The sequence below is a fragment of the Gopherus flavomarginatus genome, chromosome 6, assembly GCF_025201925.1.
Source record: "Gopherus flavomarginatus isolate rGopFla2 chromosome 6, rGopFla2.mat.asm, whole genome shotgun sequence".
NCBI classification, from domain to species: domain Eukaryota; kingdom Metazoa; phylum Chordata; order Testudines; family Testudinidae; genus Gopherus; species Gopherus flavomarginatus.
The window spans coordinates 125,462,567-125,490,361 of NC_066622.1; the positions used below are offsets into that span (position 1 = coordinate 125,462,567).

Consider the following 27,795-nt stretch of genomic DNA (forward strand, 5'->3'; position numbering starts at 1 on the left):
TTGTAAATTATGGGTATACTTGAGGAAGGGAAAAGGAGATTCAATTGATTGGTCAGTGTGAGAATAAAGTTTAAATTGCTAGCTATGCCCCTAGTTTAATAGATATTCCTGGAGTAAACACAGAGCTGTAATTCACTTGAGAGGCTCTGCTGATACCATGAACCACAGGACTGCAGCTCCAGCAGTTTATGACTGGCAGTTGGTCTCTAAGAGTAAGTTCAACCTTAAATTCACTCTTGGGGTGTGTGTTATGCATTGTATATACTGCATTAACTTCTGTATTTTACTATGAAACTTCAACACTTCATGTAGTAAATGTTTGGTTTCTAAACTAACCAAGGTCAGTGAAAAAGGTAGGTTGGTTATCTTAAACATTGGGTGACATGAAAATGGCAGGATAAGCTGGGATATTTTCACTACCTTAGGTCTCAATTGTGCCCTTTAAGACATGGGTCTACATTGGGGGCAGGGCAGAAGCATGCTATCTCATGAGGAGACACTGTGCTCCAGGAAAGAACAGAGATGGGCCTGAACCAAAATCCTTGATCCAAACATCCTTCCAAGCTTGGTGGGAAGTTTTGAATGCTAGAAGGAATGACCTGCAGCTGCTCCTCCTGGCCACTATGTGCCACTGGTGCACCTTTCCTGCTTGTTTTACCCGTCTTCTCCTACCTTGCCAAGCTTCATGGCTTAGCTTTGTGTCCTCTTCCCATCACTGTACAGGGGAAGGTGCATTGATGATAAATGGAGGTTTGGTATATGCAAATATGTAAATTAGCTCATTAAATGTACACAGAATAGCACACACACAACTGCACTGTGGACTGGCATGGAAAGAGTTTCCTTCCTGCCCCTTTCTGGCATAAGAGTAGGCTTGGAAAGGTTAGATTTTTCTAGGTAAATGTCAGTATGTGTCTATTTCACCACACACACACACAAACCAATGGGAAAATATTTCCAATAATAATTATTTGAATTCTACAGATAGACAACATTTGTCTTACTTTTCTGAGTACTTATTGGCATCAAAATCCAATTATTTAGATTTTTGTATTAGGCGTCTCACAATATATAATAGTAAAGACAGGCATGATTTGTTGCTTTAAGGATATTTACTTCGTATATTTTGACATGTGATGTGAAAAGTTTGTGTTTTAATGGTTATAAATAGGGCCCTACCAAATTCATGGTCCATTTTGGTCAGTTTCACAGTCATAGGATTTTTTTACAAATCATAAATTTCATGATTTCAGCTATTTAAATCTGAAATGTCATGGTGTTGTAATTGTAGGGGTCTTGACCCAAAAAGGAACTGGGGGGGGAAGGCTTGCAAGGTTACTGTGGGGGGGGGTTGCGGTACTGCTACCCTTACTTCTGTGCTGCTGCTGGAGGCAGCTCTGCCTTCAGAGCAGGGCAGATAGAGAGTGGCGGCTGCTGTCTGGGAGCCCAGCTCTGAAGGCAGAGCTGTCTCCAGCAGCAGCACAGAAGTAAGCTTGGCATGATATAGTATTGCCACTCTTACTTCTGCACTGCTGCCTGCCGAGATGGGTCCTCAGTCAGTAGCCACCACTCTCGAGCCGCCCAGCTCTGAAGGCAGCAGCGCAGAAGTATGAGTAGCATGGCACCATATTGCCACCTTTACTTCTGTGCTGCTGCTGGCGGGGCGCTGCCTTCAGAATTGGGCGCCCAGCCAACAGCCACCGCTCTCCAGCTGCCCAGCTCTGAGTGTAGTGCAGAAGTAATGGTGGCAATACTGTAACCCCCCTAAAATAACCTTGTGACCCCCCTCGTAACTCCCTTTTGGGCAGGACCCCCAATCTGAGAAACGTTGGTCTGCCCTGTAAAATCTGTATAGTATAGGGGAAAAACACAGAAAAAAAAAACAGATTTCCTGGGGAAAGGATGAGATTTCATGGTCTGTGATGTATTTTTCATGGCTGTGAATTTGGTAGGGCCCTAGTTATAAAGCTTTAACTTTTTGAATCTCAACAACTACTGTCACTAGATAATTGTCCATCCACCCCCATAATTTCCTACAACTGTGAAATGTAAATAGATAAAAATAGGAAAAACGCTTAAAAATAAACAGTGATATGTATCAATTATAGAAAATAAAAAGCAAATTCTTCTAAACATACCTAAGAGCAAACACGTGCTTCCCATGAGCGTGGGATCTGCTACTGTGAGAGGTAACTGCTCTGGGGCAATGATTATTAAGGGTACATTTAGATTCTTTGACACTTGCATGTTTCTATTTCTTTAATAGAAATCAACAATCAGAATGCTAAAGCCTATTCTTTTATATTGCTCCAGACTTCAACTAGTCTTGACCTCTCATCTGCCCCAACATGTTACTTTTACATTGCCCCTGCCCAAGATTACACTGACCCCACTCATCTCCTTCCCCCACCTGTGCCTCCAACATGCCATGTCTTCCTCCTGCACCCCCAATCTGCTCTGAGTCTGTCCTAAGGCAGGACATGCTTTGCTTACAGCACTAGATCTGGGGGAGCTGAGTGCAGTTCCTACCTCGGCCTTAGACCCTTGAGCAAGTCACTTCACCTCCCTGTGCCTCAGTTCCCGATCTGTAAAGCAGGGATAATACTTCCTTTCTCCCACCCTCTGGTCTATTTGGATTCCAACTCTTTGGGGCAAGGGCTGTTTCATTATATAGATCTAGTGACACCAGGCCTCAGTGCAGTTTCTGATGGGTGGTAGAAGTATATCCTCCAGGGGTCAGCAGCCTTTCAGAAGTGCTGTGCCAAGTCTTCATTCATTCGCTCTACTTTAAGGTTTCGTGTGCCTGTAATACATTTTAACATTTTTAGAAGGTCTCTTTCTATAAGTCGATAATGTATAACTAAACTATTGTTGTATGTAAAGTAAATAAGGTTTTTTAAATGTTTAAGAAGGTTCATTTAAAATTAAATTAAAATGCAGATGGGTGGCCAGGACCCAGGCAGTGTGAGTGCCATTGAAAATCAGCTCCTGTGCCTTTGGCACGTGGACCATAGGTTGCCTACCCCTGATATCCTCCCACCAGCCACTCTTGCTGGCCTCACCCCTTTGCTGCTCCCCCAGCTCTCCTGCTTCCGAGGCTCCTTATTTCCCCACTGTGCGCCTTGTCTTGGTTCTCACCCCCCTGCCCTGCCCCTGCAGCTCCCGGGGCACTGCGGGCTCAGCGCCTGGAAGGGCAGCAGCAGCAACAGCAGCAGCAGCCTGCGCCAAGACCCCTCGCACATGCTCACTGGGCCCGCGGCGGCGCTGTGAGCATGTGCAGGAGGAGGCCGGGCCGCCACCGCCGCTTCTCCGGGGCTGTGTCTGGCGCGCCCAGGTCCCTCCCAGGTGAGGCTGTGCTGGGCGGGGAGAGGGGCGGGGCGGGCGGGCGCAACAGAGCCCGCTGCCTCGCCGCCGGGCAGCGGCCGCGGCCCCAGCCCTGTCCAGCTCCGGGCGCAGCCGGCGGCATGAGCGGCTCGGACGAGGAGAAGCAGCTGGAGCGTCTCACCAGCCTGAAAGCGCAAGGTACGGCAGCTGTGTGCGGGCAGCGGCGGCCGCGGGCTGGGAGATGAGCTGGTGCATTTCAGGGAGCGGCGGCTGCTGCCTCGGGCTCCGTGGCAGGGTCAGGCGGGCGACGGAACAATTGCACCAGCTGAGCCCACGTGCAGCGGGACATTTCCCTTCCCCCCCCGCGGCTGCAAGCGGGGATTGGCATTAACCAAGCGGAGCAGGCGAGGCTGTGCCAAGTGGGGCCAGGCGCTGGCTAGGCGGGTGTGTGCCTGAGCAGCTCCTGGCGCACTGATGTATGACTCAGCCTGAGACGAAGGGTGGGGGGAAAGGCACTGCTGCAAACGAATTACCTTGAGCATCATCAGCCTCACGCCTCTATCGTGGAGCCAATAAAGAGGCCTGTAAGGGAGCAATTTCAACCAGGGTAGTCACTGGAGGGCCTAACTTTGAGGCCTGTTTTATTCTCCTTCCAACAATTTTCTCTTGTTTCCCATACTCCCTCTCTGTCAACTCCCTGTGAAAGCTTGTCTAGTTCTAATGGTTAATCTCTTCCCTATTAATGGCATATAATCACCTTCCAGCATCCACCTATTTTTGCTTGGTTGGTTGTTGTTGTAGCTAGGTCAGCAGTTGGCATCGGAATAATAGATATCGGCTGATTTGGGTTGATGGGATAATGAAATATTTTAAGATGTACATAGGTTAACCTATCTCTTTCTTCCTCCCAGCAAGTGAAAAATAATCATGTGCAGTAAATCCAATATCAAATGCCCAAAGAAATTTCCTAAAATGAACCCCAGACATATCTTCCAAAAGAAGGCTCATTAGGCAAAATCTTCCTGTGCAGAAATGCTATTTGTTTCATGTGGTAAGAATCCAGCTACCCAACAATCTTCTAAGGGAAGCTAAAACCGTATACGGTTCCTTACCATTTCTGAACTAACGTCCAGAGTCACTTGTCACCCTGAGCAAAGTGGGATGTGTTTAAGTACTGAACAGATAATGACAACTAAAAATTCATTCACTGCATGAGAATTATAATCCACTCTTGATCTGGGTGCAAACCTCACACTGACATCAGTGTGTGTTCTCTTGTGCCTTGGGTGGCGCAGAGTCCCAGGTTAAATTGAAAATGGAATTTGTTCCTTGTTACCAAATGAGTTTGATTCTCATGCTTTAGTTGCTATCCTCTGCTTTTCATGAAGGCATCCAGTGCTTCAGCTCTGTAGATGTTGAGGTCTCGTAAATGCATATTGTCACAGTTCAGAGCAACTACACCTGTATTTCCCCCTCAGTCATACAACAAGGGCACTTGCTCTCAGACTTCCAACTTCTCAGCTATTGCCCTCCAAGGTGGAGACCCACATGTCTGTCCCTGCTGACCCAGGTATTTCCGGCTTCATAGTTCCTGCCTTCACTGTGTTATTCCCAACACAGACAGGTTGCCTAAGGACACCTGCTTGCTTTCTCTTCAGATATGGTTAATAGGTGTAATTGCTACAGTTTTAAACTGCCACACAGCACTTCCTAGGCAAGCCTGCTTTATTTCTAAAGTAAAAAAGCATTACAGAGAGAACCTTAAAAACAACAAAAGAAACTACATGCATTCTAATGAGCTTACCAGAGACCACCCCAACCCTATGGATTCTAGCAGGAGCAGTCCTTCAAATCCCCCTCCAAGGAGATGCATTGTGATTGCAAGTTCATCAGAGTTTCAATTTAGAACAAGCTTATGGGACCTCAGTAGGCCCAATACTTCCAACCTTACCGTAAGGATTGAGGCCCTCTGTGGACCAGGGATCCCGTCCCTTTGTTGAACCACGAAGAAGGCCATGAGCTAATTTAAAACCAGGTTATTTTTAAAAAAACAAAAGACAACCCTTTCTTTGTCTCTTGGCCCCTGGGGAACCTAGTTTGAACAAGTATGATGCAATTTTCTCTTTTCTTGAGTGGGAATGGGATAGGTCTGGTGATTGGTATGGGTGCTTACATTGTGTATGAATTTAGTCTGATGTATAAATTGACCCCCTCTCCTCCACTGTACAGCAGAAGCTTTGGTGGATCCTTAACCAAAATTCAGTTGAATTTTTTTGAGCATCAGCTCTAAGACTTCAGATAGTTTTAGAAGTGTTTTTTTTTTTTTTTTAAATTTCCCAGTAACTAACCCAACTGCTGGATCTGCTGCTGCTCTAACTTGTATTCTAGCCTGTGAACAAGTTTAATAAGTGTTCATTCATGATTCTTAAGTGGACACATTTCTGTAATTCAACACCCAATATACAAATTCAGATAATTATTCTAAACAACTCGTCCTCACAGCTGTCCATCAGCACCGTTGGTTCCAAAATACCAACAATCACTGAAATGACTATGCATTTGCCGTATTCCTCGCAGACACTTGGGGGGAAATCCTGGTTTTACTGGACTTGGTTGGGATAGGGCCAGGATTTCACCCTGATGTCCGGGGATCTCGGGCCGGATAACCATAACACTGTTAAACATCTAATGGAGCTCATGGCACTCCAGGAAATAAGTTGTTGAAAAGATATCATGGCTCAAGTATGTGCTGCCCTAAATGCGTATCTATTCTTGAATGAGACACTGTCACATGCATATGAAGAGTGATAGTTTATCCTAAATTATATACATTTGTCTTTAAATGTAGGAGTTTTACTATGCTATTACAAAACCTAAGAACTATAGAAATATTGCCACGCTTATGTGAGTTTGGGTTTTTTTAAAAGGAAAAAATATCCCAATGGAAAATATTTTTAAACATTTATTCCCTTGTAGTTTACATCTGACATATTCCAGCATTTTACTAGGACATGGGCCTGTAAAGTTCTACTGACACGTCTAAGTTCTGGGAAATGCCAAAGGTGAATAACTTTTTTAAAATTTTATTATTTAGGTTTTTATTTGTAATGAACTATAAGTATTGTTAAACAGATAACTAAACTTGTTTCCTTTTTATATAAAGTTTTAATCTAACACTGTCCCATTAATATTGCAGATAAGAGAAAAAGGGGAACTGTTTTAGACATTTATGACTTTCCTCAGATGATAGGGATAAGCTGGCTTTAGGGACACTCAGGAACTGCAGGCAACATGTAACTAGAATAAATGTTTTGAAATCTTACTGACACTTTTGTATAGGAGTGGGTAATGGTATTTCTCCAAACATAATGCTGCTAGCACAGGGGTCTGATTTCATTATAGGTTAGAGGTACATATTTGGTCAAAAGTCCTCTCTTCAGTTAAACAGTGGTGAATGGTGTCAGATTGCAATCTCTTGTAGGATTTCTGAAGAGTCTCCTGTGGATTTGAAAGGGTGGAAAACATTCAGCAAACCCTCCCCATTCGTGCCCCATGATATTGAGCCTCCACCAGAATGTGTTTTTTTCCAAGGGCATGAAAATCTTAAGTGATGTGTGAACTAACCAGATAACTAAACCTCCCATCTTGTTTGGTAAAGCTGGGAGTGGCAACAGGGACACTGGAGCTGTTTTTGTGGAAGCTATGTTTCCCTCTCACCAGCGGGGAATAGCTGGTGGATTTTCCAAGGTCTCTGTATTTCAGCTGGGATACTTGATACTAGGGTGACCAGATGTCCTGATTTTTATAGGGACAGACCCGGTTTTGGGGTCTTTTTCTTATATAAGCTCCTATTACCCCTCACCCCCTGTTCCAATTTTTCACATTTGCTGCTGGTCACCCTACTTGATACTGACCATTCTTTGACTTGCTCTGTTGCCTAGTATATAAAGCGTGAACGCCTTAGAGCAGTGGTTTTAACCTTTTTGCATTTGCGGACCCCCAAAAAATTTCAAATGGAGGTGTGGATCCCTTTGGAAATCTTGGACGTAGCGTGCACACGCCCAGGTTGAAAATCACTGTTCTGTGTTGGTGGTAACCTTTTGCAGACCTGTTAGACATAGGTCTGCAAACTCCACCTAGAAAACCACAACCTTAGAGAAACATGATTTCAATCTAGATAACTCTGGATGTAGTGTGTTCTCACTAGTTTGAGCATGTAAAGAACTTAATTAAGTGATTTGAATAGGTATAGCAGGGTCTGCTATAAATGTAAAAATTTAGATTCATAGGGTATCTCTACACTGCAGTTAGACACCTGTGGCTGCCGTGCCAGCTGACTCGGGCTCAGGGGCTGTTTAATTGCAGTGTAGATGTTTGGCCTTGGGTTGCAGCCCAAGCTCTGGGACCTTCCCACCTTGCAGGGTCCTAGAGCCAGAGCCTGAATGTCTACACTGCAATTACCTGCCTTTTTCTGCAGGGAAGCGCTGGAATTCAGGGAGAGGGGAGGCATTTTCTGCAGGCACGAAGTCCCGCAGAATCCCCCCAAGAGTAATAGAAGTCACATCAGTGCCAAATATGGAGGTAATATGATCTCTTTCTTTGATGTTCCCCTGTTGATACACCCATGGATCATATTCGCTCTCCCCGCCCCCGCATCATACATGGAGCTTGTGTTCAGGTGATTATATACCATGACTCCCAAGTCTTTTTCAGAGTCATTGCTATATATGTTACCCGGGTTTACCATAATTGATATTCCAGAAAATTCTCCAACACCGCAGCTCCATTAAATGGCACTCAAAGTTCCTATGAAAGCAGGTAGTCAGACTGCAGTCTGCAGAAAAAAACTGTCTATTGTGGTAATCTTAGGTACCATACCAAACTGGGTTAGCCAGTGCATCATAATAGTGCTTTATCACTTGATCAAAAGATGGGTTTGGGTTAGCTTTGGCTCCATTAGCCAAATGTTATTTTGCCATCAAAGTTAAAGGGATAACAGTGTAGCCAATCACTTAAAATACCAAGGGTTATTGACCACTGAATGAAAACAGCCATTAAGTCTCTTGGTGGCCTTGCAAACTGTTGTAGTTTACCTCTATCTTCACCATCTCATCTTAAATATCAGTTTATATTGCATGCTTTTCTTCATCTGTCTGATAAGTCTTAGCTAATACCATATTTGCCAAAAGTATGATTCATGTCACTTCTCATGTCCAAGCTGTCAGTGCATCTGGATAGTTCTGAATATATCCAAAAATTATCTGTTTAAAAAAAAATATCCCAGGTAATTTTGAACAGAGCAGAACCATACGCTTCCCAAAGAACTGACTCTGTACTAATCCTATGGGATTATCTTTCAGTAGTACCATAAACATATGCCACTTGCAAACTCTTAATGCAACCTGACAAATTCATTTTCATCCTTGGTAGAGGACATATCTCTGAGTACACGGGGGAGCCGCGACGGTCGACTTGCCGCTGTGAAGACATCCGGATAAGTCGAACTAAGATACTTCGACTTCAGCTACGCATATCTTAGATCGATTCCCTCCCCCTGCCAGTGTAGACCAGCCCTAAATTGAACTCTTATCCATAATACGCTAATCTCATTAGACACAGTATTTCATGGTTCTCTCTCTTTACACATAGGGTTGCAGAGGATCCCCTTTAATTCATTATTCTGACAGTTTTCTTCCCTATCTTCTATTCTGACAGGTTTAAGTTTTTTTTTTCGTTATCCTTTTAAGATCAGGACCCATTGGTTCTGTATCTGTGCAGGAAAAGCTACTGCCTGATGCACGATCACCTCTTTTTGAGGTGATATCTGGAGAGAGATCACCACTAGAGAGAGTAACAAACAATCTGAGAGGTGGGAAAATGCCCGTGTTTCATTGAGAAATGTATAGATTGGATGAAAAATCTGCTCACATGTGAACCAAATATGTTTCTGGATTTTGACCATTTTATTTTGTAATGAAGCAAATTCATAGAGGAGTCATAAGTTTTCTCGTTCCATTCTTGGCACCCGTAATTCTGTAGATTGTGTGTGTTGATTTTTTCTTTTTGGTCGCATGTAGGGTAATCTCAGACTTTTGCAGGGGTTAGTCTATTATCTGCTAGCAGACTGACCATTCTTTCTAGCTGAAGCAGCTAACCATACGGTGAGGCCCACAAACAGACAAAAGGCAGTGTGTTTCTAATTACTTTTTTGTCTACTGAAATGTCCTCTAACTGGTTGGGCTGTGTGTTGTACCCTTCTGTGCTATAAACCATAGGATAGGGCAGGACCCCAAGAAACTCCACAAGGTAAACCGGCATGGAAGCTCCCAATTAAATCTCCTCTCAGAGGATGGCTTATGGGGGCTGTGGCAGAGGCCTCCCAGCCTCATGGATCCTCGAGATCTGTACAGAATGGAGGATCAGGTCCTGTGGATGATTGGCATCTTTATAGTGTATTCTCTGTGCTGTTTTTTTCTATTTTCCCCTGCAAAAGTATGACTGCTACATGAGTTTTGCTTGTGTTGCTGCCCACTGTGCACTCACACAAATCTACCCTGCAAGAGCGCACATAGGGAGCATGACATTGTTTTTCTGACAGTACTAAGTGTGCATCCAGTGGGCTATCTATGGCTCTAATGGGGTTCGCACCTCCTCATCCTTACCTGAAACCCTTTTAGGTGTTGACTCTGTGGAGTTTGGAAGAGAAGAGGGAACATAAAGTAGAGCCTCTGTTATCCTCCTTTTATGCCCTAACAGCGATTAACAGTTCTTATCTTTGCTACACTTGTTTTACTATGGTGGGGTACTATTGTTTGAGAAATGTGCTGTGGGACAGACCCAGTCTGATTCTTGGATCTGATCTCTTGCTTTCCACGCTTGCAAGAACTGCAAGCACAATACCATCACCCCCGTAGGGCAGGTCTGCACATAAAGCTTCTCCTGCTTAAGTAATGTTGGGTAAGCGAGTGATTTATTTATTTAAACGTCATTTCTATACCAGCAAAAGCGCTAGTGTAGACACATTTATACTGGTGAGACTCAGTCTTTTGCTAGTGTAGCTTATTACATTCAGAGAACCAGTCTAAGCTATCCTGGCAAAAGCACCCTTGCCAGTATGTGCTGGATCTGCTGCAGACCTTTTTGGGTGTAGATTAGGTATTCATCTAGAGGAGCAGATGATGGACTGAGCTTTGCTTTCCTTGACAGCTTTATTTACCATCTGATTAAATGACCATTTCAACCTAGTAACTCTGATTAAGTGGAATCCTTGGTTGATTTGACATGGAAGGACACTCAGCCTTATTCTATGGAGGTCATTCGAACCCCTTTAAAGTAAAAATACAAAAACGTACATGAATATAGCATTGAGGTTACTTGAATGTTTGCAAGCTGGGAAATGTGAAACATTAGACACACAAACATTTTAGAATGTGATTTTAGTTGGAACAGGTACTGACACCTATTGTTAATGTTGCCCGACACTTTCCATTGTAAGACCCTGGTTTTGGTTGCTTATTACTTTGTAAAGCCTAATTTTCCATACCTGGTATCTGCCTTAGACTGAATTTTTGGAAAGTTTCAGCAAAAACTGTTCAGTCATTTCTCAAAATGAGGTAAGGGAAAAATATGACTTGCCCATTTAAAAAAAACAACAATCCACAAAACAGTTTCATTTAAAAGCTGTAGTGCCTGCATGCTTTGGAACAAGGACTTGAAATTTGGCAGGGTGGGGTGGTGCAGTGTGCTTTTTTTGCTGTCTCTCTGAAAATCCACCTGAATGTGGCCAACTAATGAGACTCTGAAAATTGCAGTTCACACATGGTCAGTAGAGACTTGTTGGAATTTGATGGGTAGAATACTGAAGATTTCGTTTGTACTGAGTGTTCTCCATCCTGGGGCACCAGGGACTGAGCAGAACTCTTCCTGCAATTGCTTCTTCCATTCATCCAGGACTGATGTGGTGCCAGGCACAGGAACTGAGGGAGACTTTGTCTCCTGTGCTCCCGTCGCATCCCATACTAGCACACAGGCTGAAAGGCGGAAACAATCAGCTTTGAACTCTGATTTAGGGTTTCCAGCTTTCTAATCACAAAACACAGAACACCCTTGCCCTGTCCTCTGCCTTTCCCCTCCTCTGAGGCCCCACCCCTCCTTACTCCATCCCCCCCATTGCTCGCTCTCCCTCACTTGCTCATTTTCACTGGGCTGGGGCAGGGGGTTGGGGTGCAGGAGGGAGTGCGGGCTCCAGCTGGGGGTGCAGGCTTTGGGTTGGGGCTGGGGATGAGGGGTTTGGGGTGTAGAAGGAGCCTGGGAGGTGGGGACAAGGGCTTCAGGTTGTGGGAGGGGGCTGTGGGAGAGGATATAGGCTCTGGGTTGGGGGTGTGGGGCCAGAAACGAGGGGTTCATGGTGTGGGAGGCGGGCTCTGGGTTGGGGCAGGGAGTTTGGGTGCAGGGGGGGCTCTGTCTCCGTCTGGGGCTGTGGGCTTTGGAGTGGGGCCAGAGATGAGGGGCTTGGGGTGCAAGAGGGGTCTCTAGGCTGGGGCCAAGGGGTGTGGAATGCAGGAGGTGGTTCTGAGCTGGGGCAGAGGGTTGAGGTGCAGGAGGGGGTTTGGGGTGTGGGCTGTTCGAGGGAGTTTGGGTGCAGGTGGGGGCTCAGGGTTGGGGCAGGGGATTGGGGCACAGGGCAGGGTGCGAGCGCCGGGTGGCACTTACCTTGGGTAGCTTCCCGGAAGCGTCGACATCTCCCTCTTGCTCCTAGATGCACTGCCTCTGCCCACAGGCGCCGGCCCTGCAGAGCCCATTGACCATGGTTCCCGATGAATGGGATCTGTGGAGCCGGCGTTTGGGGCAGGGGCAGCACGCGGCGCCCCCGTGGCTGTCCCTGCACCTAGGAGCTAAGGGACATGTCACTGCTTCTGAGGAGCCACGTGGAGCCAGGTAGGGAGCCAGCCAGCCCTGCGCCAACCGGACTTTTAACGGCCCAGTCAGTGTGCTGACTGGAGCTGCCAGGGTCCTTTTTTGAGCTGGTGTTCCAGTCGAAAACCAGACACCTAGCAACCCTAAGCCAAGGCCAAGCAGAGTGGCGAGGGAGAAGAGTGTTAATGGTGAGGTAGGTGGCTGGAACTGGCATGTGTAGCCTAGAGTGGGAAGTGAAGATTTGGATGAAGACAGGGTGGCGGCAGGCAGGCATAGAGGGGAACATTCAGAAGAGTCTGTAACTGCTTGAGCACACGCCTCTCAGAAACTGGAATAGAACCCAGGATTCCAGAGTCTCTGTATTCCATTTCTGTCAACAAATAGCTAAAAACCCACTTTCAAGGTGTCTCCCCCCCTGCCAGTGCAAGCCTACACAGAAGGTGACAGCCTACTATTGCCATCAGTTACTCTATTAGTTCAAGTGGAAGAGGTTTGTGGTGTAGACCTAAAGATTCTAACTCTGCCGATGAACTGTGTGGGAATCAATATAGTTCCACATGGTAGAATTTCTGTTTGTTTGCTTTGTGTCTTTTAAATCTAGAAAATGACATACCAAAAATACATTAAAGGAATGTAATTTTACAAAGTCTAGCACTCAGAAGTAAGGAAATGCCAGAATAAATGTTGCTGGTGTATCCTTATATAGGCTATCCTGTGCATCTTAGCAACCTTAACATTTCCAGTGTTGTTTTTTGTATGTAATATAATATTTTATTTTATGCTTACCATACTAGAAGATTCTTGTTGACTTGGACTGCCTATATAACTTCTTTTCTGATTTATGATCATGCATGCACAGTAGGTTATTTGTTTTCTTTGAACACTGACACTGTAACAATTGTTATTCAGTGGTATGTCTTGCAAGCTGTCTCAGAGGAATACAGTAGGTTGCATTAACAGCTTATATGGCTTATGATTCCTGTTTTACTGTGTGTAAGTTTAGCTGGCTTGTTTTTTCATGTGACATATCCTCGAACATCCTTAAAGATCAAATATTACTTTCACTGACATTGTTTAAAATATTGTAGAGTATGTTTTTCTTTTATTTCACACAAGAATTTGTTGTATACAGTACTTGTACTCTGTTAATTTCTAAGATCTCAGTATATTTCAAACTTCACAATCAAGTAAGCTGGAAACTGAATTTTTCTGTATGCTGACATAAATGTGTGTGTTTCCATGTAGGAAATATCTTATTGTATGAGATACTAATAAAATATTTAGAGTAAGGTTAAATGAATGAAACAGCTAATAGTGACATGGGCTTCACTCCTGCAAGGTCCAGCCCTCAAGCTTCCTATTGACTCTGTTGGATGCCTCTTGCAGGACTGACCGCTTAGAATTAGGGTTGTACATGTTTGTGTATGTCAGCACATAATGCTTTTCTTTATTATAACTTCATATTGTCTGAGTTCATTTTACCGTGTATGTTCTATATGGTGTCTGTCCGGCATTAGCGGAAAGTAACTTGCATTAGTGCATCTGAAGATTGCAAGAAAAAATAGGATAATATTTTTGAGGTATTAGGTAATGAAAGACTGCATTATTATGCATATTTAAAAGGGGACAGAATTAAAATTACTACCATTTTGTATACAATACAATACAAATACTGTTGTATTTTCTGTCTTCTGAGCGTTCGGATGTGCTAGAAGCTTTATAAATTAGAGAGCGGCTCCCTCCTGCTGGAGAATTAAGAGCATGTCAGATCATGGGGGCTGATCCCAACTTGAGGTAATTCTGTGTAGCTCCTCTGAAATCAGTGAAACCACGCTGATTTACAGCAGCTGAGGATCTGACTCTACTAAGGGAACCTTCAATCCATAGAGATGTTGGCTATGATGGTAAATGGTACTAGCACAAGTTATTACCACTCACACATGAAAGTGAATTTATAACAATCTCCCCCAATCCCTATACACACCTAATTGTCAATAAAGACTTTAACCCAGAAAACTGCAAACTGTCCAAGAGTTGGGTAGGGAGAAAGAGTCTTAACATTAAAATGGGGATTTTTCATCTATTCAAAATCAGCTGAATGGAGTTTGCTCAAACAGAAAATATTACACCTGTAGGCTGAGATTAAGCATGAAAATTTTTGGCCCAAAAGGTGAACATTTCAAAAAGTTATATAAAAGGGTGATATAAAGAGCACTACTAGAGCACTTTTTATGTAATATACATAGGTGTGTCTGTCTAATGTTAACTGTAAAGCAAATTTATCGTCGCATACTACTGTTTTTATTACATTGCTCCAGTAATAAATCCACTTTTAGCATTTGTGTAATAAATTAATATCAAATAATGATCTATTGTTAGCACACCCAGTTCCAGGGAAAACGTATCTTTAACCTCATTATCAGTAAAACGGTGACCACTACATTTATATTTTTGTCTTTTGCTTTAGTTGTTTGCTAAAGTTCAGCCTAGTAGAACCTCGCTAATACACATTTCCGGAAGATCCATTGTGAACAATTGAATTTTGGGACCAAGTGAACATGGTATCAGTGTGTAGGCACAAAATGTACCTTGTTCAATCATTTTGATAATTTGTGACTTGAATATTTTAAATAATAATAATAGAGTTGGGGGAGGTGTTTTCAGCAGGGTGGTGGTGAGCCAGCATATCTGCACTCTTCTGGTGGCCCCATGGTATTTTTGCAGACTTGAAGCAAAGCAGCCATGTGTTCCTGAGTCTGTAAATAACTAGCCAGGAACAATAGGCATCATTGTGATCTCACTGATTTTTACACTAATTTAAGTCCATTAGCTAATCCTTATTTACATTAGTATAACAGAAATCAGAATGACACTAACTATAAGAAGTGTGATATATCCCTATTATACGTAAAAACGATATGTGAGGTGGTTATTCTGAAAGTTAATGTTTACAATATAGACCATGTACAGTGATAAGATGTTACACTGCTGAGTCTTTCATTCAGCTATTCTAGAATTTTATGGGAGTAGTTTGGGTAGAGCGTCACCACTTTCTCCCTCTTCTGACCACAGTTGTTCATAATGTGGCGCTTTACTGGGAAGAGAGCACCAGTTTCTTTGTGCAGACTAATGATGTTCTACTATACTCTAATTCACATTTGGTATGATCAGGATAAAATAGTTCAGGGCTGGGAGCCAGGAACTCTTGAAGGGCTCAGGTACCACAATGATGGCTATAGTAGAAGAACCTTAATAGACTAGAATAAAATCCTGGCTCTGCCACTGACTAACTGTGAGGGTTTGGGCAAATCACTTCACCATTCTGTTTCTGTTCTCCATCTGTAATCTACTCTCTGCCTGCCTGTCATTAGTATCTGTACTGGACTTTAAACAAAGTGCTACGTAAGTGTATGGTACTATTATTAATTGTCATAAGTTTACCCAATAAATTGTTGAATTATAAGAAGATGATTATCAGTCACATGTGGAATTTTAGAGTTAAGTGAATCTTCTAGACGTCTGATCCTGGCTAACTTGAGTTAGGGATGCCACTGACCTTTGTTTGGTATCCGAGTGCATACAGTATGGACTTTATACTCGATGCTTAAAAAACAAAAACCTGCATGAAGGCGTGAGAAGAAAAAGGTTGTTACATCTTTCATCGGATACTTTTTAAGTGCCACCCTCGTTCTACTCTAACCAAGTATCTGATTCACAGCATAGATCCACTTTTTAAAACTTTTGTGAAGTCATTTCTAAAGAAAGCTTGTACTGTTGAGCTACTTTAGGGAAGAGATTTATTAAGAACCCTTCAACTAAAGATTCCATAAAAGGGGCCTACATGTCTCCTCTGGAGGCTGTCATCCATATAATGTTAATAGAGATCTTAATATGAAACGAGGTTCTTCTGAGTCCATGTCAGGTGTATTAAAACAGGGAAAAGGGGGCAACTTCTTAATGACAATAAAAGATCATGGCCTGACAATTCTTGATTGATTGATTGATTGATTTTTTTGTGTATGGGGCTAACAAAACAGTAGGATGGAATGCAGTAGGAATTCCAGGCTTAAAACTAGTTTGTGTATCCAGTCATTTTAAGTCCTAAGTACCTAGTTTGCATTATCCTTAAACAGGGCTTTGGAGCTGTGCTCCTGCTCCACTCCAGCTCCAGGCAAAAACTTGCAGCTCCACTGCTCCGCAGCTGCTCCTGGCTCTGCTCCAAAGCCTTGTCCTTAAATATACCTAGAAACTGTTAGCATTTTCCAAACAGCTAGACCTACTAAGACAATAAGAACCTTTATTTTCACATTTGTGGCTGGGGTCTACTGAGATTACAAACCTCTTATTTCATGGTCATAAAGCAAACCCAGAAATTTCTTATAAAGAGAATATTAGCTAGTTTTTAAATTAATTTTTAAATTCGCCAAGAGAGAACTTAATTTTATTGCTCTGTTTTCTCTGTGTGTATATTTTTCCCATATAGTTTCCTTATCTGTCAGATCTGCAGATGTCTGGTGAGTTTACATGTGGTTTGTGGTCACATTTTCAGTGCTTTTGTTGTGCTTTTCTCCTTGAAAGTCCTGGGTGGCTCTGTACAGACACTGTGGTTTTGGGGTTGCCACAGTTTGCAGCCAAGCAAAGGTGTGGGAGTGAGAACCTCCGTTAGGAAATGGAGTTAGATTCATTGTTCTTGTAGCCCAGAGTATTCGTTTTTGCCACACGCTCTCATCAGCTGCTCCTGTAAATGGCTAACAAAGAGCGTGTCTACTACATTGCAGTTGGCAGGTGTGATTGCAGTGTGTGTACGCATACCTGAACTAGCTTTGGGTGAGCTAGCTTGCTAAAAATAGCAGTGTAGCCACAGTGGCACAGGCTAGTTGTCAGAGTACGTAACCTGCGCAGGATTGTACTTGGATGGCTAGCCCATGTAGCTGCCTGAACTATTGTGGCTACTAGTTTTTAATGGATTAGCTAGATCAGTGCTAGCTTGTGTTTGTGCACACATGCTGCAGTGGCACCTCCTGCTTGCAGCGTCGACATAGCTTAAGCTACTTTTAAGGAAACCAGCATCCTTGAATTACCTTTTGCAGTTGATATGACCAGTCAGCTCTTACTTATTCTAGTTAGCTAATCTGCAGACACACAGAGGCAAGATGGTCCAGTCGCTAGGGCGCTGGCCTAGAACTTTAGAGACCTGGGTTCAATTCCTTGCTCTGCCACAGACTTCCTGTGTGACCTTGGGCAAGTCTCTGTGCCTCAGTTACCCATCTGTAAAATGGGAATAATAGCACTTCCCTACCTCACTGGAACATTATAAGGATAGATACATTAAAAAGAATTGACAAGTGCTTAGATAAGACAGTAATGGGGTCAGAGGGTATATATAAATACCTTAGATAGAAAAACACTTGCAGACTGCCAACAAGTTTACCATTTTGGGCTTGTTTACAAGAGAGAGTTTTATCAGTTTAACTTAAATTGGTTTTTAAACCAGTTTAGTTTACTGGTGCAAAAAGCTGTTTGGACACTCTTATTTTGTTTTAAAGACCATTCCTAATTGACTTAGGCAAACTGAAATAAATCTGGTTTAAACAGAAATAAGTGTTCACATATCCTTTTGCCCCGGATTAACTGTATCAGTTTAAAAATATCACCTTAAATTAAACCAGTGCCAGATACTGAGTGGTTAAGTGGGTAAGGTGGGAACAATGGCTAGAATAATCAGATACTCTGGCTGCTGTGTTTAATGGCGCGTCCCCCTCGAGAGTTACATCATATTTCTTTTTGTATTCTTTAATTTATTTCCACAAGGTGTCCACAGTATCTCAGAAGACAGATAAATTGCACATGGTCCCTGTCTTAAAGACCAAAATATGTTATGACATGATGAAGGGACAACAAAACTGTGGGGTCGGAATAGGTCAAAGAAGACAGTGGTCATTGCATTGAGGTTAAGCCACTATTCAGCAAAGTTGTGTGCACAGCAGGTTGAGCAAACAAATGTTGTTTATAAATGTATAAATCAAAGGCTTTTTACAATAAAATGGAAGCTGGAATTTCTAATTCTCCGGTAATGCACTACATTAATGATTGGGACGGAAGGATAGGCTCTCTCTTGAGACTCTGAAGACCAGGTTCCATGCCCACCCTCTTCAATGACTTCCTGTGTGACCCTGGGCAACTCGCTAAGGGTCAGCTTTTTAAAGGTATTCGTGTCCAACTCCCAATTTAAATCAATGGAAGTTAGGCTCTCTCTGACTCCATTCCCCATCTGTGAAATGTGGCTAATAGAACTTCCCTACCTCACAGTAGTGTTGTGAAGATAAATACATTAAAGATTGTGAGGTACTCAGAGATTACAGTAATGGGAGCCATAAACGTATCTTAGGATGATTCATGAGACACCAGCACTGAAACAATATCTGATCCATAATCTGTTCTAATTTGGATTTAAAACCATGAATCCCTGTCACTGTGATTCCGTCTAACTCCCTGTTGGTTGAAAAAGTTGATTGATTTTTAGGACACATCTTCTTCTGCAGTTCTCTGGCCTGTATAACATGGGAGGTTAGATTTCAGGGGTGGCCAACCTGAGCCTGAAAAGGAGCCAGAATTTACTAATGTACATTGCCAAAAAGTCACAGTAATACGTCAGCAGCCCCCATCAGTGTCCCCCCTTCCCTCCCTGCTGCTTCCAGAGCCTCCTGCCCACCAGCAATGCCTCCCCCTCCCTCCCAGCACCTCCTGATCAGCTGTTTTGTGGTGTGCAGGAGGCTCTGGCAGGTGGAGGGGGAGGAGCGAGGGCACTGCAGGCTCAGGGGAGGAGGCGGGAAGGGGTGGAGTGGGGGCAGGGCCTGCGGCAGAGCCAGGGGTTGAGCAGTCAGCACTCCCTGGCACATTGGAAAGTTGGCGCCTGTAGCTCCAGCCTCGGAGTTTGTGTGTGTACAGGGAGCCTCATATTAACTTCTAAAGAGCCGCATATGGCTCGGGAACAACAGGTTGGCTCCCCATGGATTAGATAATCGTAATAGCTTTAAAATGAGTGAATATGAAAGTCAATGGGATTTCTGTGCATGGAGCAGCTATGGAATCAGGTCATGAGTGTACTGTTAAAATATGTTAATATTGTTTTTAATTCTTTTTTGTAGCTATTGGTGAATATGAAGATCTTAGAGCAGCAAACAACAAAAAGAAAGAGGAGGTTTGTACTCTGCAGTATGTTTCCTTAATACCTAATGTACTAGATATTGGAAGTCTTTGTTTGTCCACTGACTTCAGCTGAGTCAAAGTATATCAAGGGGAATTTTGTCGTCTGTTGTAGCAGCTGAAGGCTAACTGTATGCTAGAGGTGAAGATTAACATACAGCGGTGTGTATGATTGCTGTGAGACAAACATGTGCCTCAAGGATATATCAAGATCCTTCTTGGCCTTATGCCTCCAGTACCCGTATTGTAAATTTAAATCCCTATGATCACACAGCCAATCCTTGTCTACATTAGAAAATTATGGAAGTTTTTAACGGTGGATGCAGCAGCACCCAGTGTAAAAGTAGTTTAAATATGAATGTAGACCAAGTAAATCATTCAGAAGTATCTCGGGAAGACTTGCTTCTCCCAGGTCTGAATCTCATTTGTCAGAACCGTTTATGAAATGCATATTATTTAAAAAAAATAAAATCTAAAAATATATTGTGAATGTAAGAATGCAATTTAAAAAAGAAAGCCTTTGAAATCAGTCACCCCTCCAGATTTTTAATTCATTTTAATAGAATTAGAGATTATAGATGAGCCTGATCTTAAAGCCTTGATGAAGGTGAAACTCCCCTGGACTTCATATGGACAAAGAATTGCAGGGTTGGACTTCTTAAAGTAAGAAGTAAAGCAATGGCGGTCTCAGAATCATTGGAAATCCCCAAGTGACTCAGGGATTTAGCCACGCTACTTCCACTGAAATCAGTTAAGAGTTCTGCGGCCTTTCAGTGGAAATTGTTAGTTGCTAAATCGCTTAGTTGGTTTCAAAATCTCAGCCAGTGACTCTGGGAGTGCACTAAGGCCATGTCCAGACTACCCGCCGTATCGGCGGGTTAAAATCGATTGCTCGGGGATCGATATATTGCGTCTAATCTAGACGCGATATATCGATCCCCGAGCGTGCTTATATCGATTCCGGAACTCCATCAACCCCAACGGAGTTCCGGAATCGTCAGGGAGAGCCGCAAACATCGATCCTGCGCGGTGTGGACGGGTGAGTAATCCGATCTTAGATATTTGACTTCAGCTGCGTTATTCACGTAGCTGAAGTTGCGTATCTAAGATCAATTTCCCCCCCCGTAGTGTGGACGTGGCCTAAGTTTGCTGCTCAGGCTTTGAAGCTTGTCCTCCCTAGACTTCAGAACCCTGAGCTCCAGCCCAAGCCACAGCTATTTTTAGAGTGTTAGGGCAAGACCCACTACCCAAAATGTGTCGACCTGGGCGGGGAGGCTCTGTACCTGGCCTGTGTAGACCAACCCCGCAGTGGGCTAACAGGGCCTGACTAATCACTGTGGGGCCTGGAGACCACGACCCCTTACCCTTGCTGCGCATGCTCCAGGTGGAAGGGACAGATAAAAGGAGGAACCCCAGCTCAATCTGGGCTGGCTGAGGAGGGACGTGTGCTTCAGGCTTCTGCGAAGGTGCCTGTGACTCTCCATGTGGTGTGAAATCATCAACCTGGACTACATGTGGATGAACAACTGCCTGCGGGGTGGGGGGACCTGATTAGTTAAAATGAAGTGGAGTGTGGTGGTGTTTTTGCCATTCAGTAAATGTACCATGTAAATGAGGAAGTCGTTTTATTGTGGATATCTGCAATAAAAAGAAATGTGGGAAGTAGCTGCGGGGGGATGGAGAGAAGAGTGTGGGCAAACAGTGAAAGTTCTCCCTCTTCTTTATGAGTGTGTTTTAGTTTTCCAGTCCACACTGGCAGTTAATGCACATGGGATAGATTTTACTTCTTAGAAGGAAGTTGCTAGATGGACATTCCTGATCTCACTCTTTGAAATATGTTTCAACCATATTGCAAATATGGTGCAAAATGTTAATGGAGAGACTAGTAAAGGAAACTCAAAACTGGTTTCCCCACTAAAATTTAGCAATGTCTGTAGCTATTTGACTCTCTTTTGCCCTCTATTTTCCTGAATGCATTTCTCTTCTCCCTCTCTTGCCTATCCTTACAGGCCCCCCCAACAAAATCCATCTCTCTTCCCTAGCTAGTTTTTCTAATTTTTCCATTCTGTTCCTTCTTTTGCTCCCAACTTACCTCTCCCACACCAACCCCTCCCCCCACCCTGTTATCATAGTGATTCATCCTGCAGTCTAGGAGAACTAGTCATATCTGCCTTCATAGAGCTTCCAGCAGGACTGATCAACATTTTTTTGTCAAAGCTTTCCTCCTTCCCTTCCCCCCAATAAAATGAAATTTTTTGCAAATAAATATAATTGTTCAGAATTCCCCCAAAATTAAAAATTAATTTGGTTTTTGATAACTTTTTTTTTGCCTAGCTCTAGTGCTGAGCATTGTGGTCCTGATTCTGCAAAACACCAGAACATATTTAACTTTATTTTAACGAGGCTGCTTATATGCTTAAAGTTATGCATATGCTTATGTTCTTTGCAGGATAAAGGTCAAAATGCTCTGGACTTTTCCACATCAAGCTCTTAGCGAGAATGGGAGAAAGCAGGGTCCAGTGCAGGGGTTCTCAACCTTTTTCTTTCTGAGGCCCTTCCTCCAACATGCTATAAAAACTCCACAGCCCACCTATGGCACAATAACTGATTTTCTGCAGATAAAAGCCAGCACCTGTGTTAGGGGGTAGTAAGCAGGGCAATTGCCAGGGGCCCCACACCACAGGGGCCTGCTGCAAAGCTACATTGCTCAGGCTTCAGCCCCGTGTGGCGGGACTCAGGGCCCCGGGCTTTGGCCCCATGCAGTGGGGTTTTGGCTTTCTGGCTGGGCCCCAGCTAGTCTAATGCTGGCTCTGCTTGGGGGCCCTCCTGAGACCTGCTCACTGCTCCCCAGGGGGCCCCGGAGCCCTGGTCGAGAACTACTGGGCCAGTGGACCGAGCATAGAACTTGAAGTCAGGGGTTCTGATTACTGTTCTTTGCTGTGCCAGTCTCTCACTGTGACCTTGAGAAAGTTGCTTCACCCCTCTGCATCTCTGCCCATTTGTAGAATGGAGATAATGACAGATAACTACTTTGCTTTGAGACCTACATGTGGAAAGCATTATATAAAAGCTAGGTAGTAGTGTATGTACTTCTATCACAGTTTATTGGCTATTTTCCCTAAATGAAGATGTACATTTTTTGTGCATGTGGAAGATGCTGTGCTAGATATTTTTCTTTCTTGGAAAAAGGAATTTAGTCTATTAGAAATTCAGGTGGAGTTCATCACACAACAAACAGCTATGTTCAAAAGTAACCTGAAAAGAAAAATGAAAACTAGATCTGTGCCCTTTGTACATCTTTAAAGAAGGCCTGAAAGTCTTTTTGTTTTATGTTAAGATTCTTTACTGCTTGGTTTTTATATTGGAAATTAAGGTCTTGTCTATCCTGTTTTCCCCTGGAAGATTCTATTAAGAACTAGATCATGATGTTGGAGACACCAGGGAAAACCTCATTGAGAGAGGAAGTGGTTTTAAATCAGGCTACTTAAAACACTTTTTGGCTAACATTTTAAAACTAAAGCACCCAAGTAATAGGAGAAAAGATATCTTAGTAAAAAATTCAACAATTCCCCCTCTCCCATCTTGTTAAGGTGTGACGAAGTACACAATCAGCATTGAGATCTTCAGTGAGTTATCCAGCAAAATAAGACTGAAATTCCTAATATTCAAATAATCTGTCCCCCCCCCACTTCTTCCTGAAAAAAATTCCTTTCCAGCCTGGTTTACACCTCGTAATGGAGTGAAAAAGGCACAGCCCTGATTATTTTCCTTTGTAGGTCACCTTTTTATTTAAAAAAACAAAAACAGAATAGAACTAAAGATGTCAAGGTAATTTAACAGTCAACCTAACCCCCGCTCCATAGATACTTAATATGCAGCACTGAAGCATTTAAAGTCAGAGATTGAATAAATATTTATGAATACTTGCTATAGATAATCACACAGGAACTACTTTTGTGCATCAGCATGGGCAGTGTTTTGTCACCCTGCCAGTGGAAAAGGGAATGAGACAGATACCTTTCAAGAAACAGTATACGTAAAACAGTATCTCTGATACAGTTTGGTATTGTTAATTTCCCTTTCCTTGTGTGGCTTTCACAGAGCAGGGATTGCTAATTTGGAGTACTTTAAATTTTAATAAAACCTTTATTTAAAAAAAAAAGGGGGGAAACTGTATGTTTTCATTGTGTTTGCTGTATATATGCTGTTTCTTTGAGACCAAATGGGACATGGTACTGTAGTGGGAAAAGGAAAGTAATTACTTGGCTGTTTGAAAATGAATCTCCTATTAACGCCGTCTGTCTAGAAACAAAGGAGGAGGATCCCTATGTTGATGGCAGGCCTCTTTCTCTTTACGTTGAATGTAGCAAATGCCATGTGATTCCTTCTTGGACAATACTTAATTTTTAATTTGATATTTTCACTAAAATTGTAACGTTTTAAAGTGCTTCATAAAATGACCATGTCAAGAAAAAAGGAATTTTTGGCTAAGCAGTGAAAGTGGCTTATTTCACTGTACGATGATTAAGTAAACTTTGATGCATCCAGACATCTAGGATAAATAATCTCCCATGATTTATTTAAGTGAGTTAAAATGTATTAAGCCATTCTGTCTAATACTTGGCTCAGAAAGACTGTTCTCTTACTTTAAGTGAAAAATAAGTTGTCTTTTCTCACCTAGGGCTTGATCTTGCACCATTGCAGTTAATGGGAGCTTTGCCATTGATGTCAGTGGATGCAGGATCAGACCCATAGCTAGATAACTGAGCCAATTGCAAGGATCTAGGGGTGAAATTCTGGCTTCATTCAAATCAATGCAAAATTCCTACTGACATCAATGTTGCTTAGATTTCACCCTAGGGCTCCAGACTTTCAGTGTGGTTTGCCTAGTGGGCTCATATGTCCCTGCAGAGTCTCATTTAAGTCAGTGGAGCTCGGCACGGGTGCAGGCAACCACTTAAACTGGTCACATTGCGGGATCAGAGTGTAGAATAGGCAATGATGGTTTTTGTGCTATGCTGACCCAAGATGCAGGTCAATTTTGAAGTCTTCCATCCCTCTCCCAACATGTCCAATACTGTACTGCATGGATATCTTCAGTATTCACGTATTTCCTCTTGTAGCTGGCTTCTTACATTAGAAATGATCTTTTCTTTAAAAATAGAATGCTGGCTGGCAGATTCCATGGCTACCAGCTAGGAGTACTGAAATTTCAGAAAAACAGGAGGTCTTTGACCTTCCACGGCTCTAGACTTGCAGGCAGCTAGAGGATCTGTTAATTGCTACTGAAGAATTGCTTAGTAACTTGAATAACCAGAAGGCAGAAATCTAACCTTTAGTATCAGCTAGTTGCCAAGTCTCTCGAGCATGATCCTTACATGTACCAGCTCTTGAAAGATCAGGTCCTGGAGAGAAATTAATATAAAACTAATTCAGTAAACTGAACTAAAAAGATCTGGTTCTTAAAAATAGCAACAGATTTCTGTTTGCTTGCTAAGAAATTCAGACTGAGTTGTTAAGTGACAATTATAACATCATAATAATCTGCTGCATTACTTAATAAAAAACCCAAGTAAGGACACTATAAATATTAAACTACTGACATCATAAACACAGCTGTCTTAAATTCATATTTTATCACAGCAAAGAAGCCTTACCTCTGACCCATGGATGTTGGTGATTTCTTACGTACCCATTTTTGATTTTGGTATCTAAACATTTCTCTTTTAAAGACTGCTGCTAAATGGGAATTGTTAGTTAATACTGACAGCAGAAGGTTTGGTAAAGTACTTGCAATTACTGTTTCACAAGAAAGTTTTATATGTATTTAAAATCAATGATGCACTTTTTTCAAATTAATGGTTATGTTATGTACATGTGTTCTTGCATTTGGTGTAGATCAATGTGATTATTGATGTGAATATAAGTTATATACTTTTAAAGTTTCTCTTTCAACAGGATTATTTATTGTGTTTTATATTTTGCTAACACTGGAGAAAGAATAGTAGTTTTGGGAGCAACTGGCAGTTCTAGATTTGATGTCCTTAACTATTCATTTTCTTCTTTTAAATGCAAGGTTGATTGCTTTGTTTCAATTGTGATAAGCAACTGCATTGTTATCACTTATCAGTATTGTTTCTTGAGCTGAAAATGTTGTTTTCTGAGATGTCCATGTTTATTTGCAACTTTTATTTCTATTTTTTGTATAAGTAAAAGAAGAACCTTTTTTTTTCTTCTCATTTTAAGAAATGGGATGGACTGATCTTCATAGCAAGTTCAGTGGACTTTGAGTAGGGGTGGGATTGGCATGGAGGGTCTACCTGTGTAGATCTGATTGCACGGTTGAAGTCAGTGTGCTCGCCGCTTCCCTCACTGAAATCAATGGCAAAACCCCCTGCCTTTGTCTTAAGGCATAACAGCAGCAAATGAAATTGTGTGAGAAAATTATGACTTAGAATAGAAATTGTTTGGAAAGTTAGGAACCAAGCCTGTAGGTCCTAATCCTGCAAACACACATGAATAGCTATGCATGTAAGTAATCACGTTGCCTTTGGTGGGACTGCTCATGTGCACAAATGTTTGCCTTAATCATGTAATTAATCCTTATTCATGTGAGTAGTCTTAAAGAGGCTTCATTGGGGACTGCTTGTGCAGACAACCCATGTGAGTAAAGATCTGGAGGGCTGGGTCATTCACTTTCCTTGTTGTTATATTATCTTAACAAAATGTTTTACTAGGAGATTTGGAGGGTGTTTTATCTAGTGGTTAGGGCCAGGGATAGCACTGGGTTTTCTGGGTCCTATTCTTGACGGGCAGTGATTCAGTGCGACCCTGGGCAAGTCACCAAGGATCCAAAGCAGTGCCCATTGAACTTGCTGGAAAAAGTCTCATTGATTTCATTGGGCTTCAGATCAGGCCCTTAATCTCTTTGTATATTTACAACTCCAGTAATAATGCTTACCCACTTCCCTGGATGTTGTGAGGCTGAAAGCTTGTGATGCACTTTGAGATTCTTGGATGGGGTGTGGTGGATCAGTACGCCATGTCATTGCTCTCCGGTATTAAGCATTGGCTGGCAGTGGATCACACAGAATCTCTTTTCAGGATAGCAGTGCTCTCCAGTGACAGTGGCAAGTGAAACAACAATTTTAAGTGCGTAATTTTTATATCTTATTTTGCACTGCTCCACTTCCCTGGCGCTGGGCCCTCTCCTAGCAGTGAGGTAAGACAGAGGCTTCCTGCTGGGAAAACTGAGAGGGAGGAGAGGAAGCAACAAGACCTTAGTTTAATTCCTTGTTAATGGAAACTGAGGTGTCACTCTGCTTTCCCCTCCCTTCCTTTCTTTTTTGGGGAAAAGATTCAGTCATTATGTATAAAAAGACGGAAGGTACTGAGACAGCGCTTCATTCAGCCTTTTCCCCCTGGCTGTTTCTCCCTCTTTAGCTACTTGGAGCTGGTTGTATCCCTCCCCCCAGCAGTTACAGTAAGAAGCTCCCAATCCCATCCAGCTCCCTGCCAATCACTACAGCTTTCTTTCTCCATCCCCTTCCTGCCTTCACTACCCTCCTCAGCAGCAGCCAATCCTGCCACAACAGGTGTCTGATCCTCTCCCCACTTCGCAGCTACTCACACTCCCTTCACCTCACATGTTGAGATAGGCCCGGGGTCTTCAAACTGGGGGTTGGGACCCCTCAGGGGGTTGCAAGGTTATTACATGGGGGGGCTGCGAGCTGTCAGCCTCCACCCCAAACCTTGCTTTGCCTCCAGCATTTATAATGATGTTAAAGATATTAAAAAGTGTTTTTAATGTATTGGGGGAGTGGGGGGTCACACTCAGAGGCTTGCTGTGTGAAAGGGGTCACCAGTACAAAAGTCTGAGAACCTCTGAGGTAGGCAGTCACTTGCTCAGTGCAGCTCCTCTTCCTCATGTTTTCCATAGGATGCCACCAAAGTGGCTTCTGCCGAGGCCTGGCTTCCAGCTGCGGTGGAGACATCCTCTGTGGTACCTCCTTCTGCTGAAGAGCAGGTCCTGTCTGAGGTCCTGATCCAATACCCATTGGAGTCAATGGAAAGATTCCAGTTGACTTTGACTGACTTTGGATCAGGCCCTTTGTTGCTGTGGGCCCCTCTCCTCGTTGTCTGGAAGTGGGGCCCCTAGTGGGCAAACTGAAAATAGAAACATAAATATAACGATCTTTTCTTTTAAAAATCAAAAACTGTTTAACCTGTCATGAACTTCTGAAATGTTGAAAGTATAATCTGGAAATATAGTTACACTGTAAGGATACTGATCTGGTGGATCCCCTCCATCTCTAGTTATTGTGGTCCTGTGTAGCTACATGTGAGAAA

General features: G+C 42.9%; 1 protein-coding gene across 1 annotated transcript in view; it reads left to right on the forward strand.

Moving 5' to 3' along the window:
• The first annotated feature begins 3,440 nt into the window (after nt 1–3,440).
• Nucleotides 3,441–27,795, forward strand: part of SHTN1 (shootin 1) — a 99,717-nt gene continuing 75,362 nt past the window's right edge. Inside the window, exons 1-2 of the mRNA XM_050958994.1 lie at nt 3,441–3,522; nt 19,389–19,441. Of these exons, the coding sequence (XP_050814951.1) occupies nt 3,465–3,522; nt 19,389–19,441 (111 nt within the window). The 5' untranslated portion in view covers nt 3,441–3,464. The remainder of the gene's footprint in view (nt 3,523–19,388; nt 19,442–27,795) is intronic.